At 40.2% G+C, this 15,379-nt stretch overlaps 1 protein-coding gene across 1 annotated transcript in view; it reads left to right on the top strand.

Moving 5' to 3' along the window:
• Positions 1-4,144: 4,144 nt before the first annotated feature.
• The window catches only part of Katnal2 (katanin catalytic subunit A1 like 2), a 64,927-nt gene continuing 53,692 nt past the window's right edge, over positions 4,145-15,379 (top strand). The window contains exon 1 of the mRNA XM_040273331.2: positions 4,145-4,270. Within this exon, the coding sequence (XP_040129265.1) occupies positions 4,220-4,270 (51 nt within the window). The 5' untranslated portion in view covers positions 4,145-4,219. The remainder of the gene's footprint in view (positions 4,271-15,379) is intronic.

Below are 15,379 nucleotides of genomic sequence, written 5' to 3'. Positions count from 1 at the left end.
CTGCTGCAGTTCTACCCCAGGACGGGTTGCTTTGCCCTGCGCTTTTTAATTGTGGCGCCAGCTCCTTTGCTAACACCAGCCAGCTCTTTTCCTAAGGAACCAACCTCCGCTAGCTTTTTTTCTTCTGCAGCTCCCTTACCTCTCTCTCAGCCTTCATGGAACTGAATTCAGGGACTTAAGGCCTTGCTCTGGATTAGCATTTAGCTTAAAGAAATGTTGTGGTTCCTTTGATCTTCTAATCAGATCACTAAAATGTTCTCAGTATCAGCCATAAGGCTCTTTTGCTTTCTCTATGGACTTGCTGGAGTAGCACTTCTACTTTCAAGAACTTTTCCTTTGAATTCATAATTTTGCTGCTTGGTTCAAGAGGTCTAGCTTTGGCCTGTCCTAGCTTCTGACATGCCTTCCTCACTAATCTTAATCATTTCTCGTTTTTTAAATTTAAACTAGTGAACAACGACTCTTTCTTTTACCTGAACACTTACCATATGGGTGAGGTGTCCAGCTGGGGTCCAGTTGCTTGGCTTCCAGAATAAACAACTGAGCAAGACACTAGAAGTTAAGATCAAAGCCAGATTTACTGAAAGTGAAAGTAACAGTGTGTGGGCGGGTGGGGGTGAGGGCATGGAGCTCTGGGCTCTGGCCTCCTAACAGCTCTCTTCTTTTATATGTCTTGATCCTCTCCCGATGGACCTGATTATATACCTTGCCGTGCTCATTCCCAGTAATTATTTAGTTATTTTTGGTACTGGGTATTGAACCAAGGGGTGCTTAACCACTGAGTCACATCCCCAAACCTTTCAATTTTTTATTTTGAGACAAGGCCTTCCTAAGTTGCTGAGACTGACCTTGAACTTGCTGGGATCACAGGTGAGCGCCACTGCACCCTGCTGGTTTTTTAATTTTTGCCTAATTAAAACACAGTTTCCATTGGTTCCTTGATTTTGCCTGATTGGAACCTGTGGCAGGAGTTGCCATGGGACAAGCCCTCAGTGGCTGGGAGTTTTCATGGGAATGGGCTCACCTAAACAGAGCATGACTCATCTCCCTGTTTTGCACTCCAGCTGGTATTTTTCTTGTATCCTGTCTCCACCATCTTGATGTCCCTAAACTACTTCATTTAGAGACCACTGTAGGTTATTGGCTTAATTTCAATATTTTTGTGTCTTGGGGAATAAGTAGGCCCAGGAATAAGGGCCAAGCAGTGGAGCAGTCAGAACATGCAACACCTATTGATTAAATCCACTGCCTTATATGGGCAGGTCGTGGTGCCCCCAAAACAATTAAACATCAAAGATCACTGATCACAGATCATGATAACAGGTAAAATAATAATGAGAAAGTTGGAAATATTTTGAGGATCTCCAAAATGTGATACAGAGACACAAAGAGAACACATGTTGGCAAAATGGTTTCAATAGGTTGGCTTACCCCACACTTGCCACAAAACTTCAATTTGTAAAAAACACAATATCTGTCAAATGCAATAAAATGTGAAGTACCACAAAGTGAGGTAGGCCTATAAACCACATAGCACACTGTCTGGCCTTATACAATAGAATCATAAACATATAACATATATATACATGCATATATGTATGTATGTATGTGTGTGTGTGTGTGTGTGTGTATATATATATATATACACACACTCACACACCAGGAATTGAACCCAGGTACATGTAGCCACCGAGTTACATTCCACCTTACCTTTTTTAAACGTAAAACATTTAATTTAAAAATATTGCCACTCTAATATATAAAATAGCACTAGTGTACTCTAAAGTTGCCAGGTTTTCTTTTCTTTCTTTCTTTCTCCTCCTCCTCCTCCTTTTTTTTTTTTTTTTTGTAAACTGTAAATTGTACTGGGGTTAAAACTTGTATTTTCACACTTGAAACCCTCTACACTGTATCACAGTGATGTATGGTCAGATTTAACAGCCCCAATTGTTAAACACTTGGATCAACTCATAACCAGTTTTATCGCAAAAGGACTCTGTACACATTTGTCAATTCTAGTAACTTAATAGCTACCCAACAACTCATTAGTATACAGAAACATGCATCATGAGAAGCAAGAAGTATCGCCCACCTCTTCTCCATATTAGCAACCAATTACTCCTGAGCAAGTGGTGACGTCACTGAGGTCTGTGAATCGTCACTTTTGGCATTCACCCTGAGTGAAGGAGGGAATGAGTGAAGCACAAAATACAACATATCATAAGCAATTTCTTACAATAAAGTACAAATTAAAGCAAAGTACTTTACAGAATTTACTACAAAACTCCATAAGCTCTCGCTCTCCCCGTATCTGGTGAGCCAATTGGGTGTGTTTGGGCATGATGGTGACTCTCTTAGTGAGGACAGCACACAGATTATTAATATCTTCAGATAAACCCACCATGTCCTCTTGACTAGGCTTCTGAAAGGCGCCAAAGCCTGCACTCTGGAACCTCAAGTCAGTTTTGAATTCCTGGGTGATCTCTCTCACTACCTCTGGAAAAAAACTTTGGGGTGAAAAGCTTGGTGGATTCCCGTATCCTGGTCTTGTAGCAATGAGGTTTCTGCACCCTGCCGGTGGAGGAGCACTTTTCCTGGCAGCTGGTTCGAGGGCTTCCCTACCAGTGGACTTGGAGTAGTCTGCTTGGTTTGGGCCATTGGCTTTTTTTTTTTTTTTTTTTAGGTGGGGGAGGACATTGTTTTTTAATCAATGCTGAAGTCTTATGCTGCTGCTCGGACCTCCACGCCAAGCTGCATGCAATGAAGACCTCCAGCTGCTGAGCAAAAGAATGGTGCTACTCCAACCAAGGACCAAAGTGCTTTGCCCTCCATCCCTTTTTACATTTTATTTTGAGACAGGGTCTGGTTAGGTTGCTTAGGGTCTTATTAAGTTGCTGAGGCTGGCTTTGAACCTAAGATCCTCCTGCCTCAGCCTCCTTAGTTGCTAGAATTATAGGCTTGCACCACCACAGACAGCATAGATGTTTAATAAATTATAGCTATTATTATAAGAAAGTAGTTACTGATTTCAATATGAGTCAACTTGGAATAAGGCAAAGATTGTAAAATGCACAGTGAAATCCTATAAAGTCCTACAATTAGTATGCACTAATAGTTATAATTAAAATAAGTGTCCAACTTTTCATAAATAAATTTTAAAAAGAATTGTAAACCATCTATAGCTCAATTTCCCAATTAGGAAGTTTTGGACTATTGGCAAGAACTGTTTCAAAAAGTATCTCATTGGCTACAGAGACAAAAGTGAGGGGCTAAGCAACTTAGTGAGACCCTGTCTTTAAATAAAATAGGTCTGGGGATGTGGCTGAATAGCCGAGTGCCTCTAAGGTCAATCCCTCATACCCCCTCCCGCTAGAAAAATAGGGGTAGAATGTGTTGAGAAGTGAATTGGAGAGAGGAGATCCAGTTCAACAATTATGAGAATCTTTTTTTTTTTTTTTTAGATTGAGGAGACTTGCATATTTTGTATCTCCAGGGGAGAAAATGGATGGAAAAGCCTGAAGATAACGATGAGGAGATGGTTTAGAAAAGGATTCACAGTGAAAGAAGGGGGAAAGCCATTGAAAACATTGATTGGTTAGTACATGGAGGTAAAATCAAGCAAGCAAGCAGGCAGAGAGTCTTAGAGTCCATTTTTACCCATTCCTGATGAAAGCTGCTCTGATTGATGCAAAGGAAGTTGGAGGAAGGAAAGTTCAGAGGTAGAGTTTGCATTCCTGAAAGTCCCTGACAGCCAAAGGGTTTATAGCTGATCCTTGCAGTCTGGGCCATGTATAGACAATTTCAAAGATCAGGAGGTAACTTCAAACCTTTACCCTAAATGGTGACAGCGGGATGTCAACATTTAGTCACTGGGTCACAAAGGCCTGCATAACTACCAAAATAAAAATTTGGGTAACTTGCATTTTAGAGACGGAACTAAGAGAAACAAAGTAATTGCAAACCCCGACCTATGCTCTAGTAATCATCCTCTCTTGGTCCCTGCAAAAGCTTTAGGAAAAAAACTTGGTTTAACATTGACTGCTGCGCTGCAGAATCCTTCTGTGGCCAGTGATTGGCTGAGCTGTCTAGGCCCTACCCAATCCGAAAGGGGCGGGCTAGTTCTAAGCATCAGGTTTCCCGAAGCAGCATTTTGGAGCTGAACTGGTCAGTCTAGTAGCTGGCCCCTTTTCTCCCTTCTCTTGGACTTAATGCCTGTCTGATGGAGCTTTCTTACCAGACTCTGAAACTCACGCATCAGGCGCGGGAAGCGGTAAGAAAAGCATATGTGGGGAACAAACAAAACAAAACAAAAGTGTACCGGGAAATTTTCAGCCCTAGTTGCACAGGCCGGTTGGCGTGTCTCCGGTTGCTATGGCGACAAAGTCCACTAAGCTAGTGTCGCCAGCGCAGGGAGAGGCCCCAGGCCCCAAGGTGGAAGTCCAGGGCTGGGCTTGAGGAGATGATCTGGGGCGAGGAGGGTGGGGTGAGGACATGCTCCTGGGACCCATCAAAGAAATCCAGTCTGGAGTTAGTTTGGGATATATGTATAGTTTTCTCCAAGTTCTCAAAAGAGTTGGTCACCCTTGCTGTTTCTACTTTCTCACCTTTGAATTGCACTTAAATGGGCTCTGTGCATCTGGGTTTAGGGGAGGTGGCCGGTGTGATGACAGGGACAGCAGGGTCCGCCTGTGACTTTAAAGGGAGTTCTGAAGGGGAGGTATTATGAGGCTGGATATTGATGTGGGTGTGGGGAATGTTCAAATGAGATTGTTGAAAGGCGGGGAAAGGCTGACCTGGAATTAGAATTAAAATCCTGGTCATAACTGGCCACTGTCAGCTAGGGACCTTCGGCGTTCAATTCCCCTCTGGGGCTTCAGTTTCTCCATTTGCAAGCAAGGAAACTAGACTATAATCCTTTCCTATGAAGATGACATGAACTTTATTTGGTTTATTTAGCTTTTTCTTTTTTTTTATGTGATGCTGGGGATCAAACCCAGTACTTCATACCTGCTAGGTAAGCTCTCTATCTCTGAGCCACAACCGCAGCCCATGACATGAACTTTACAATATCTTCCCTGGCTTCCTGTGGTCTGTATCCTCTGCCATTACCTGGAAACCTTTCCAACAATGAACATAAATTGAGAACATGCTATATATATCCACACTGCGGGGGGGAAAAAATTAATGCTTTTGGGGTGGGAGTGGGGAAGGCAATGAAAACAATTAAACAATTAAAAGTTAAAATACTGATATCTGGGATCCATTCCTGGAAATTCAGATTTGCTAGTTTGGGATGGGCTCTGTGCATTAATATTTTCAAAAACTCAATAGGTGATTATAATATGTAGGCAAGGTTATGAACTCTAGAGTCTTCTATCTTTTACAAGACTAATATTAATTTTAAAAAACCATTAAAAACCCCAAAACCCTCTTTTGGCATCCCCTACTACCTACCAATCTTTCTCTAGTTTTCTTCAAGTTCTCGAAAGAGTTGGCCACACTTGCTGTTTCTACTTTCTCACCTATGAATTGTACTTAAAGCCCCTTTGAATCTGAGCTTAAATTACATGCATCAGAATCTTTTGGGTTGCCTTTTAATAAAGCAGATTCCTGGGCCTCACCAAGATTTAATCAAAAACTCTGGGATGGGGTCTTGACATTTGCATTGTAAACACGCACTCCGAGTTTGAAAACCATAGCTCCAAATGGTCTCATATTTTTCTTGACTTCAGTACTATTCATATACCAAAAACTCCTCCAAACTAACTCTAGACTGGATTTCTTTGATGGGTCCCAGGAGCATGTCCTGAAGATGGAAGATGGGGAGGACAATGAATCACCTGGTATTTGACATAGACGTCAGATATCTGTGAATAGGTCAAGTATCTGCATCTTCATTTGTTCAATACTTATTTTTTAATCATCTTCTCTATAACCTATACTTTGTCCAGACTTCCCCTCCTCGTATTGGGAGTCCATGATGCATCAAATTGCTCAAATCAGAATTCTGAGTCATTTGAAGCTCTTTCCTCCTAGTCCTTCCCCATCATCCTTTACATAAGGAAGACATCAACAAACCTAATTGATTCAACTCGTATAATGTGTCTGTAATAATCCATGTTTCACAGCTGCCATCCTGATCTGAGCCACCATAATCTCTCATCTGAACCACTTCATAACTTCTTAGCTAATCTCTATTGGGTTTTGCCTCTCTCCCGTTTATTATTCAGCCAATGATCAAAGTAATCTTCTTAAAATTATGTTACTCTCTAGATAGGATTTTTTTGGGGGGAAGGATACTAGGGGTTGAACCTAGGGGTGCTTAACCACTGAGTCACATCCCCAGCCCTTTATATGTTTTGTTTTGAGACAGGGTCAAACAGTCATTTAGGGCCTCGCTAAATTGCTGAGGCTGGCCTCAAACTAGCTGCAATACTTCTTCCTCAGCTTTCTAAATTACTGGGATTACAGGAGTAGGCCACTATGCCTGGAGAGATAGGATTTTTTTTTTTTTTGGTATGGGGATTGAACCCAGGGGCACTCGACCACTGAACCACATCCCCAGCCCTATTTGGGGTTTTATTTAGAGACAGGGTCTCACTGAATTGCTTAGTGCCTTGCTGTTGCTGAGGCTGGCTTTGAACTCCCCATTTTCCTTCCTCAGCCTGCGAAGCTGCTGGGGTTACAGATGTGCACCAAGGCACCTGGCGAGATAGGATCTTTTAAAACTGCAAACCCTGACAGGACCTACCAAGCTCTGCAATGACATCCCACCGTGTGTCCAGGCTCTCCCTCACCACTGTCTACTTTGTCTCTGACAGCTGCAGTCACATTCTCTCTGAGATGGCATGGCTCTGAACTCCATGTAGTCTGTACCACATAGTTGAGTATTTAGTCGTGATTAACTTACATTATTCTGTGTTGCTTATATGTAAGACTCTCAAACAGATTTCCTATAACTGGAAAGCAGAGACCCAAGTCTGATTTTTGTTGTAGTCCCTAGAGGTGCTGAGAGCGGTATTTAGGTATGCTTTTGATGGTGGGATCTCTTGGGGTCAAGGGCAAGGAACTGGAGAGGGGAAGAAGAGGGAGGTGGAGAAGGTGAGCCTGTGAATAGGATAGAAAGAGAACCGTCTACAGGGAATTTTGATCACCTACATCAGCTCCTGTGGTAGGATTTCTGGACTATTTCATTTTTGTTTGATTGATTTTTATTGTCTTAAATGGTTGAGTGATGCATTTATTTTTCAAATTTAGTTTTATTTTTAACTAATGTCAGCATATAGTATAACATTTTAATAGTTTGACAAAACTGTTTTAAGAAATGACTCCCCTGCTTCCCTCATCCTGCTCCCCAATTACCACTCCCCGGAAGCAACCACTTGGCCTCTTTCAGCAGCTTCTTTTTAAAAAATGCTTATAATAAATAAATAAAATAAAATAAAACATGCTTATATTTCTGAAACTTGCTTTCTCATTCTCAGTCTACTCACTTATATGAAGGAAGAGCACTTAGGTCTCTTTGATCATCCCCATACTTCTCCTCCCACCATGAATATATTCTCTTCCCTCCATTCTCCTAAGACAGAAATTCTATCACAATTTTTGTGAAGTCAATTTTCAGTACTTTCATTAATCTGACTATGTGAATATAATTTACAGCTGAGCTATATAGGTACTATGGTTTATTTTTTATTGAACTCAGGACAGGACTCAGTCATACCTTAACAAATGCCTTATATTTTAGCTTGGTTGTCTATATATTTGATACCACTTCTTTCCCAAACTTTCTGACGGAACTATAAAATTTCCTTCAAGATGGTGAAGCTCATCAGATGATTTTCAAGTTTCATTTCCCCCCTCCCCGCCTTGTAACAGACTTTCTGGATCTCCCACGTCTTCTGCTGTATGCAGTGGTTGTTCCATGGACTTGCTCTACAATTTTCTCCCTGGAAAATTCCTTTCATTCTTTCCTGGAAAATTATTGTATTACTGCCTTCCATTTCCTCAGTTCCCATCTTCCTCCTTCTTTCCTTATATCCTTCTTTTATTTTATTTATTTATTTAGGTACCAGGGATTCAATCCAGGGGTGCTTAACCACTGAGCAACATCCCCAGCCCTTTTTAAATATTTTATTTAGAGACAGGGTTTTGCTGAATTGTTTAGGGCCTTGCCAAGTTGCTGAGGCTGGCTTTGAACTCCGGACCCTCCTGCTTCAGTCTCCCAAGCTGCTGGGATTACAGGGGTGCACCACCATGTCTGGCTCTTATATCCCTCTTTTAGTGATCAATTGGTAACTGTCTGAGAAAAGATACCTGTGAAGTAAAGTGTATGTACAAAACTGTATAATAGTCTTCTCTCATTTATTTATTTATTTTTAAAATTTTTGTTCTAGGGAATAAATTCAGAGGTTTTAACTCCTGAGCCACATCCCCAGCCCTTTGTGTGTGTGTGTGTGTGTGTGTGTGTGTGTGTGTGTGTGTGTGTGTGTGTTTGAGACAGGGCCTTGCTAAGTTGCTTAGGGCCTGGCTAAATTGCTGAGGGTGGCTTTCACCTTGGGATCCTCCTGTCTCAGCCTCCCAAATTGCTAGAATTATAGATGTGTGCCACTGTGGAATTAATTTCATCTCAGTTGGGAAGAACTTGCTGCATTGACTTTTAATTTGTAGTGATTCTGAGAAGTCTGATGTTATTCTTTCTTTTTTTTTTTTCAGTAAAAGCTTTTAGAATCTTCTCTTTTGCATCCCTGAGTTAGGAATTTTTCTAAAGCTATTGAGGATTCTTTTTTCATTCTCAGTGTTGGTGTGAAGTTAAAGGTCATTTAAATCAAGGAGATTCATGCTCTTAGTTATGGAAAAAAATTATTGTATTACTTCTTTAGATAATTTTATCCCTTTTTTTCCCAAAACAATGTTTTTTTTTTTCTTTCTGGAATTCCTATTCATTGAATGTTTAACTTTAAAATCGGGCTTCAATTATTTATTTATTTATTTATTTTCAGTACCGAGGAGGATTGAACTCAGGAACACTCAACCACTGAGCCACATCCCCAGAACTGTTTTGTATTTTATTTAGAGACTGAGTCTCACAGAGTTGCTTAGGACTCAATTTTGCTGAGTCTGGCTTTGAGCTTGTGATCCTCCTGTCTCAGCTGTTGGAATTAGGGGCATGCACCACAGTGCCTGGCTTCTGTTTTTCTTTTCTTGGTCGCCTTTGGCTCCTCATATTTTGTGTTTCCATTCAATCTCCTTTCTGCATTCCCCACTGTGGTTCTGTCTTTCATGTAGAAGGCTTTCCTTAAAAGTTTCTGATCCTTGGCTACCCATTTATTTTTAAGAATGAGACATCTCAAAGCTAAGTAGAATCTGTGTGTTTTAGGAGCTTGTCTGGTAAAGGTGGATTTCTCTACAGGATGCTCAGGTCGTCATGGACCTTGTCACTGGAGGATTCCCAAATGCCAGTATTGGTAGGTCTCCCTCAGTTTTTCTGAGAGTGAACTTCCAATCTTATGCCAGAGTAGGGGAGGGATTGCCGTCTGACTGAGGTGGGAGGGAAGCTGTTACAGTGTGGTCTGCCTGCTCCTTAAGTCCTTACTTCTGCCCTTACCAGTGGCTGGTAACTCCACAGCTACATGGTCCTCCTGGTTCCTGTTATTTCCTAGAGTCCTGCATAGATCTATTTGCTTCTTGTTGGTTTCTTCCTTTGTAGATGTTGGTGTTTAATTTGTTTTTCTTTGCTTTCAACTTTCTTTGCTTTCCTAAGTCAGTTGGCACCTGTCATGTTCTTCAATTTTATTGACATATGTGTCTGTTTCCTCTTTCTCTTTTGGATTCTTTGTCTTTGATGGATTATAGATTTTGTTTGTTTTGTACTGGGATTGAGCTCAGGAGTACTTTACCACTGAGCTACAATCCCAGTTCTTATTTATTTATTCTCACATTTTTATTGGCGTGTTATAGTTGTACATACGGATGGGATTTACTGTCACATATTCATACATGCACATAGTACACAATATAACAATATAATTTGGCCAATATCACTCCTTAGCACTTTTTTTTTCTTTTTTTTTATTTTGAGACAGGGTCTTGCTAAATTGCTGGGGCTGAATTTGAATTTGCCATCCTCCTCCTTCCTTGGTCTCACTGGGATTACAGGAGTACAGCACCACACCATGCAATTTTTATTTTTATTTTATCCCCCCCCCAGTATTGCAGATTGAACCCAAGGGCACTCTACCACTGAACTATCCAACCCTTTTTATCTTTTATTTTGAGACAGGTTTCACTAAGTTGTCCAAGTTGGCCTCAAACTTGCCATCCTTCTGCCTCAGCTTCCTGAATTTTGGGGACTGCATGTGTGCACCATGTAGATTTTTATTCTTTTACCACAATTTTAATGTGATTTGGTGAGGGAGCAGAGGCAAATGATCTTTTAATTTAATTTTTTTATAGTTTTAGGTGGACACAATATCTTTATTTTATTTTTATGTGGTGCTGAGGATCCAAACCAGTGCCTCATGCATGCTAGGTGAGCATTCTACCACTGAGCCACAACCCTAGTCCAGATTTTTTTTTTGTAGTTGTAGATGGACAGAATGCCTTTATTTTGTATGTTTACTTTTATGTGGTGCTAAGGATCGAACCCAGTGCTTCACACATGCTAGGCAAGCACTCTGCCATTGAACTAAACAGCTCCAGCCCGAGATAAATGATCTTTAGAAATGTTTTATTTATATGTTTATTGCCTACTGAGTACTAAGAATTGTACTAATTGGTCTTTTATGGGATGGTTCCAGAAAAGTGAATATTTTAAAATGGACTATTATACGGTTTATAACTAAAAGATGATTTTATTATTGTTTTTGGTTGATTTCAAGTTACACATTTGTCATTTGTGTGTTTATATATTCAGATTTCATTTTAAATATGGTTATTTGTTTGAATTTGGGAAGGGATGGACAGTTGAGCCTGAGAATGAATGGTGCTTTTTTTTTTTTTTTTTTTTTTTGGTGGTGCTGGGAATTGGACCAGAGGCATGGTGCATGTGAGGCAAGCACTCTACCAACTGAGCTATATCCCCAGACCCAATTAGATGCTTTTGATTTCACATCCTAGTTTTCACTTGATTAACACTAGCTTGGTATACATTTATTCATTACTTCATATGATAGCCACTATTTGTGCCCTTTCTTTAAAACACAGTGCTGGTGTTTGGAGCAACGCATGCATGGAAACAGACCCTATAATTGTTGTTAGGAAATCCCTCTTTTCTTGATATTCATGGTACATTAGTTTTCTAGATTTCTTGTTTTCTTCCTGGGCCCCTTGATGATCTTCTCTCTTTCTCTGACCCTTAAGTTCAAGTTCTTTAGGCTCTGAGTTTGTTTTACTTGGCCAGCCCCCTCACTAGTTTGATGAAGTGCCCCTCCTTGATGTGTCAAGGAGTTATCACCCCATCATCCTGTCCTAGGATATATTATCCTATCCTAGGAACCCACAATTGAATATTTACCTATAGGTTCTTTCCACAGTGAACTATATACATTCCTTAGGGCAAGGATCCTGGCAAGTTTCTTTTCTAAAAGTAAACTGATCTTGCTTTTGCAGGGCTTCTCAGTTTTTAATGGGCATTAAAGACATGGGATGTTTTAAAAATGAAGATTCTGATCTAATAGTTTCCAAGTGGGGGTTGTGATCATTAATTTTGGGTGTCATCTTGATCCTGGATCTGTAGGATCCACATCCATGGATTCATCCATATTTAACCATGGGTTAAAAATATTTGAAAAAAGAAATTAAACATGTACCGACTTTTCTCCCTTTATTTCTCAAACAATACAGTATCAACAGTATACATAACATACATGTTATGTTAGGTATATGTAACCTAGAGATGATTTTAAGTATACTTGAGTATGCGTAGAAGTCATGTGCAAATACTATGCCATTTTATGATTTGAAATCCACAGATTATTATTTCTTAATTGTAGATGGACATGGTACTTTTATTTTATTTATTTATTATTTACATATGGTACTGAGAATCAAACTTAGTGCCTCACATGTGCTAGGCATGTGCTCTACCATTGAGCCACAACCCTAGCCCTGAAATCCACAGATTTTTATATTTGTGGGGGACTCTGGGCCCAACCCCTAAATATCAAGGGATGACTGTGTTTATGTACAAAGAAATGTATCTTACTGGTTCCTTTCTCTTTCAGAACTCTTACTAATGCAAGTTTGTATTACAAACGCCTGCGAAACTGTTTTTATATTTGGGTAGCAAAGATTTGGAACAAAGGGTTTTCTCTTCCTGTATTTAAAATTTAGTGTTTAATTAAGATAAGACTATATAGGATCTGCATATATCTGCCCCTTTGTTTTTTTCAGCCTGAAGGCAAGAATCCTCTCAAAGGCTCTAAGCCCAAACAACCTGTGAGGAGCATTGCTTCACAGTATTTTTAATTTGACCACACAATTAAAGACAAACAAACAATAATTGGCATCAATGAAAGGAGTGGATTTGGAAAGCTGTAATTGATTTATACACTCACATGTGCACACAAAATAATCATGAAACAAAATCACTTTTATTCTCATCTGTCATTTTGTATACTCTTCAAAAGTTGCAACTTGGCCCAGGTTGAGCCTTTTATATAAAAAATTTTACTATAATTATTTGCTGATTAATGAAGTGGCCCAATGTTTTAAAATGAGTGTTATTAAATACCTGAGTTTTATTAATTGCTAGGCCCTAAAAAAACCCAGAATAATTGAAAATGTCATTATGTCAGTGATTTTCTTCAAAGAACTCTGGCTTATTAAACTTTAAATGTTCAAACATTTAAGCATCTATTGAAATACCAATAGCTATAAACAATGTGGAGTTCTAAATACTAATTAAACAAACTCTAAATCACCATAAAGCTAAGCTGAGTTTTAAGTAACTCATGTTTTCAGTGCTCACTCTGCTCTTTCTCAGGAAGATTAACCACTTCTCTACTGAGCATTGCTGCAGCCCTGTGGGTTTTTTATTTTGGTATCAAGGAAGGATTGAACCTAGGGGCACTTACCATAAGCAACATTACCAGCCTTTTTTTTTCCATTAAATTTTTTTTCTATTTAGTTATACATGACAGTTGAATGCATTTTGACACATTGTACACAATGGAGCATAATTTCTCATTCCTCTGGGTGTACATGATGCCGAGTCACACCAGTTGTGTAATCATACATGTATACAGGATAATAATGTCTGTCTTATTCTACTGTCCTTCCCATCCCAATGTCCCACCTCTCCCCTTAATCCCCTCTGCACAATCCAAAGTTGCTTTATTCTTCCCTACCCACCCCCCACTATAGATCAGCACCCACTTACCAGAGAAAACTTTCCGATTTTGTTTCTAGGGGATTGGCTTATTTCACTTAGCATAATATCCCCTAATTCGGTCCATTTACCTGCAAATGCCATAATCTCATTTTTCTTAAAGCTGAGTGATATTACATTGTGTATATGTATTAGTTTTTCTTTATCCATTTGTCTGTTGAAGGATATATATATATAGTGGTTCCCTAAAATATAAATCTCATAATCCAGAAAAATCTTGTAAACATTTTTTAAAATTGATATATTCTTTTGCTCTCAGCTGCAATTGCTAGTATCAAACTAGCTATCTTGCTGTAGTATAAAAAAAAAAAACTAGAAAATGGGACTATAGATTTTGAGGACAATGTGGCCACGAGAGAAGGTCTGGGAAGCTGTCACTGGACCCTGGCACAGGAAAGAAAGCCTAAGAAGAGCACAGGAGTTTGCTGAGACAGATTGAGGTTTGGCAAGACTGGGTTGGCTAGAATTGAGAAGAAAGAGTCACAGAGAGGAGAGAAATATGCAAAGAAAGAGTTCCACAATTCTGAATTTTTTCCTAATGCCAATTTGTGGCACATAAATAGGCTAGATAGGCATGAAGTTGGGGAAGACCAATTACCAGGGAAACATAAGCTGAACACCTCCCAGCACTTAGCCCCAGTCCTGAATCCCATAAAGAACTCAATCTGGTAACAACCAGTTAGGCAGAAGGAATGCTTTAGGATGCTGGGTGGGGGTGCATCCCTGTAATCCTAGTGGCTGGAGAAGCTTCCAGAGTTACATGAATTATAGTTATATAATAACCTTGCCCAACACTTACGTATTTTTGCATTTTTCTTGCCTTTTTTTTAATTGGAGATCAAATCCAGGGTGTCACACAAGTCAGGGAAGGACTATAACACTGAGATACGTCACCAGACACCAAAAACCAGACCCCAAATCCCCCTTTATTAAAACAGGGTCTTTTTAATTCCCGAAGGATGGCAGAAAACTTGTGGAACTTTTCTATACCACCCAGGGGTGCTAAACCACTGAGTCAAACCCCAGCCCTTTAAATATTTTATGTAAAGAGAGGATGTCAGTAAGTGGCTTAAAGGCCTTGAGAAATTCCTGAAGCTGGATTCCAACTCTTGATCCTATACTCTCAAACTCCTGAGCCACAGGGTTTCATGAATATGCCACGGTGCCCAGATATGGAATCATTTATCAACACAAATTTCCTAATTTTATTCTGTACATCTGTTTTATTTGATTAAGTTCATATCTATTAGGTGAGGGTACCAAATATCAAATATGGGAGCGTTCCTGCAGTAAGCCCAATCCTAAACCCTATTGTGCACTCTGTTGAGAGAGGTTGTCAGTGAGTTCCTAAAGGTATTGCATTTGACCTCCTGATGCCCCAGCCTCAGCCTCCCGGGCTGATGGGATTATAGGCGTGAGCTGCTGGGAGAAGGGCTGTGAGCCTCCTGGCCTGGCTGTTGTGGCTTGGAAAATGGGGCATCCCTCTACAAACCAGGCTTCTCTCGAGAGTTTCTGGGTTCAAACGGTCCTCCTTCCTGAGCCTCCCCAGGAGTTGAAATTCTGGGTGTGCACCAATGTACCTTTCTTAGAATTCCTCATTTCAAGGCAGGTGGGGGGTCATTATATGGATCCTACCCTTGGCAACTCAGTGGTTTTCACAGCCTCCATCCTTCTCCTTTCCAGACACAGAGACATCTCTCTCAGTCTCTCCAAAACATCTTCTTTCTTGATTGCTTTATGTTTTGGAATGCATGTGAAACTGGTCAGGGAGAGTGTGTTTGTGTGTGTGGCCCCGTGTGTGTGTGTATGTGTGTGTGTGCGCTTGCGCGCGCACGTGTGCACACACACACACACACACAAGGAAAGCTTGCATTCTTATTTGTCAGGGTCCTGTGGTTTATCCCAAGACCCTTATTAGATCCGTGTTCCCGCCGTATTTCCATGGGCTTGGGGGAGTGTTTCTGGGTTGTCAGATCAGTTCTCTTGGTC

The sequence above is a fragment of the Ictidomys tridecemlineatus genome, chromosome 13, assembly GCF_052094955.1.
Source record: "Ictidomys tridecemlineatus isolate mIctTri1 chromosome 13, mIctTri1.hap1, whole genome shotgun sequence".
NCBI classification, from domain to species: Eukaryota; Metazoa; Chordata; class Mammalia; order Rodentia; family Sciuridae; genus Ictidomys; species Ictidomys tridecemlineatus.
The sequence above is the reverse complement of the archived record's forward strand: the minus strand, read 5'-3'. Positions and strand labels throughout refer to the sequence as shown.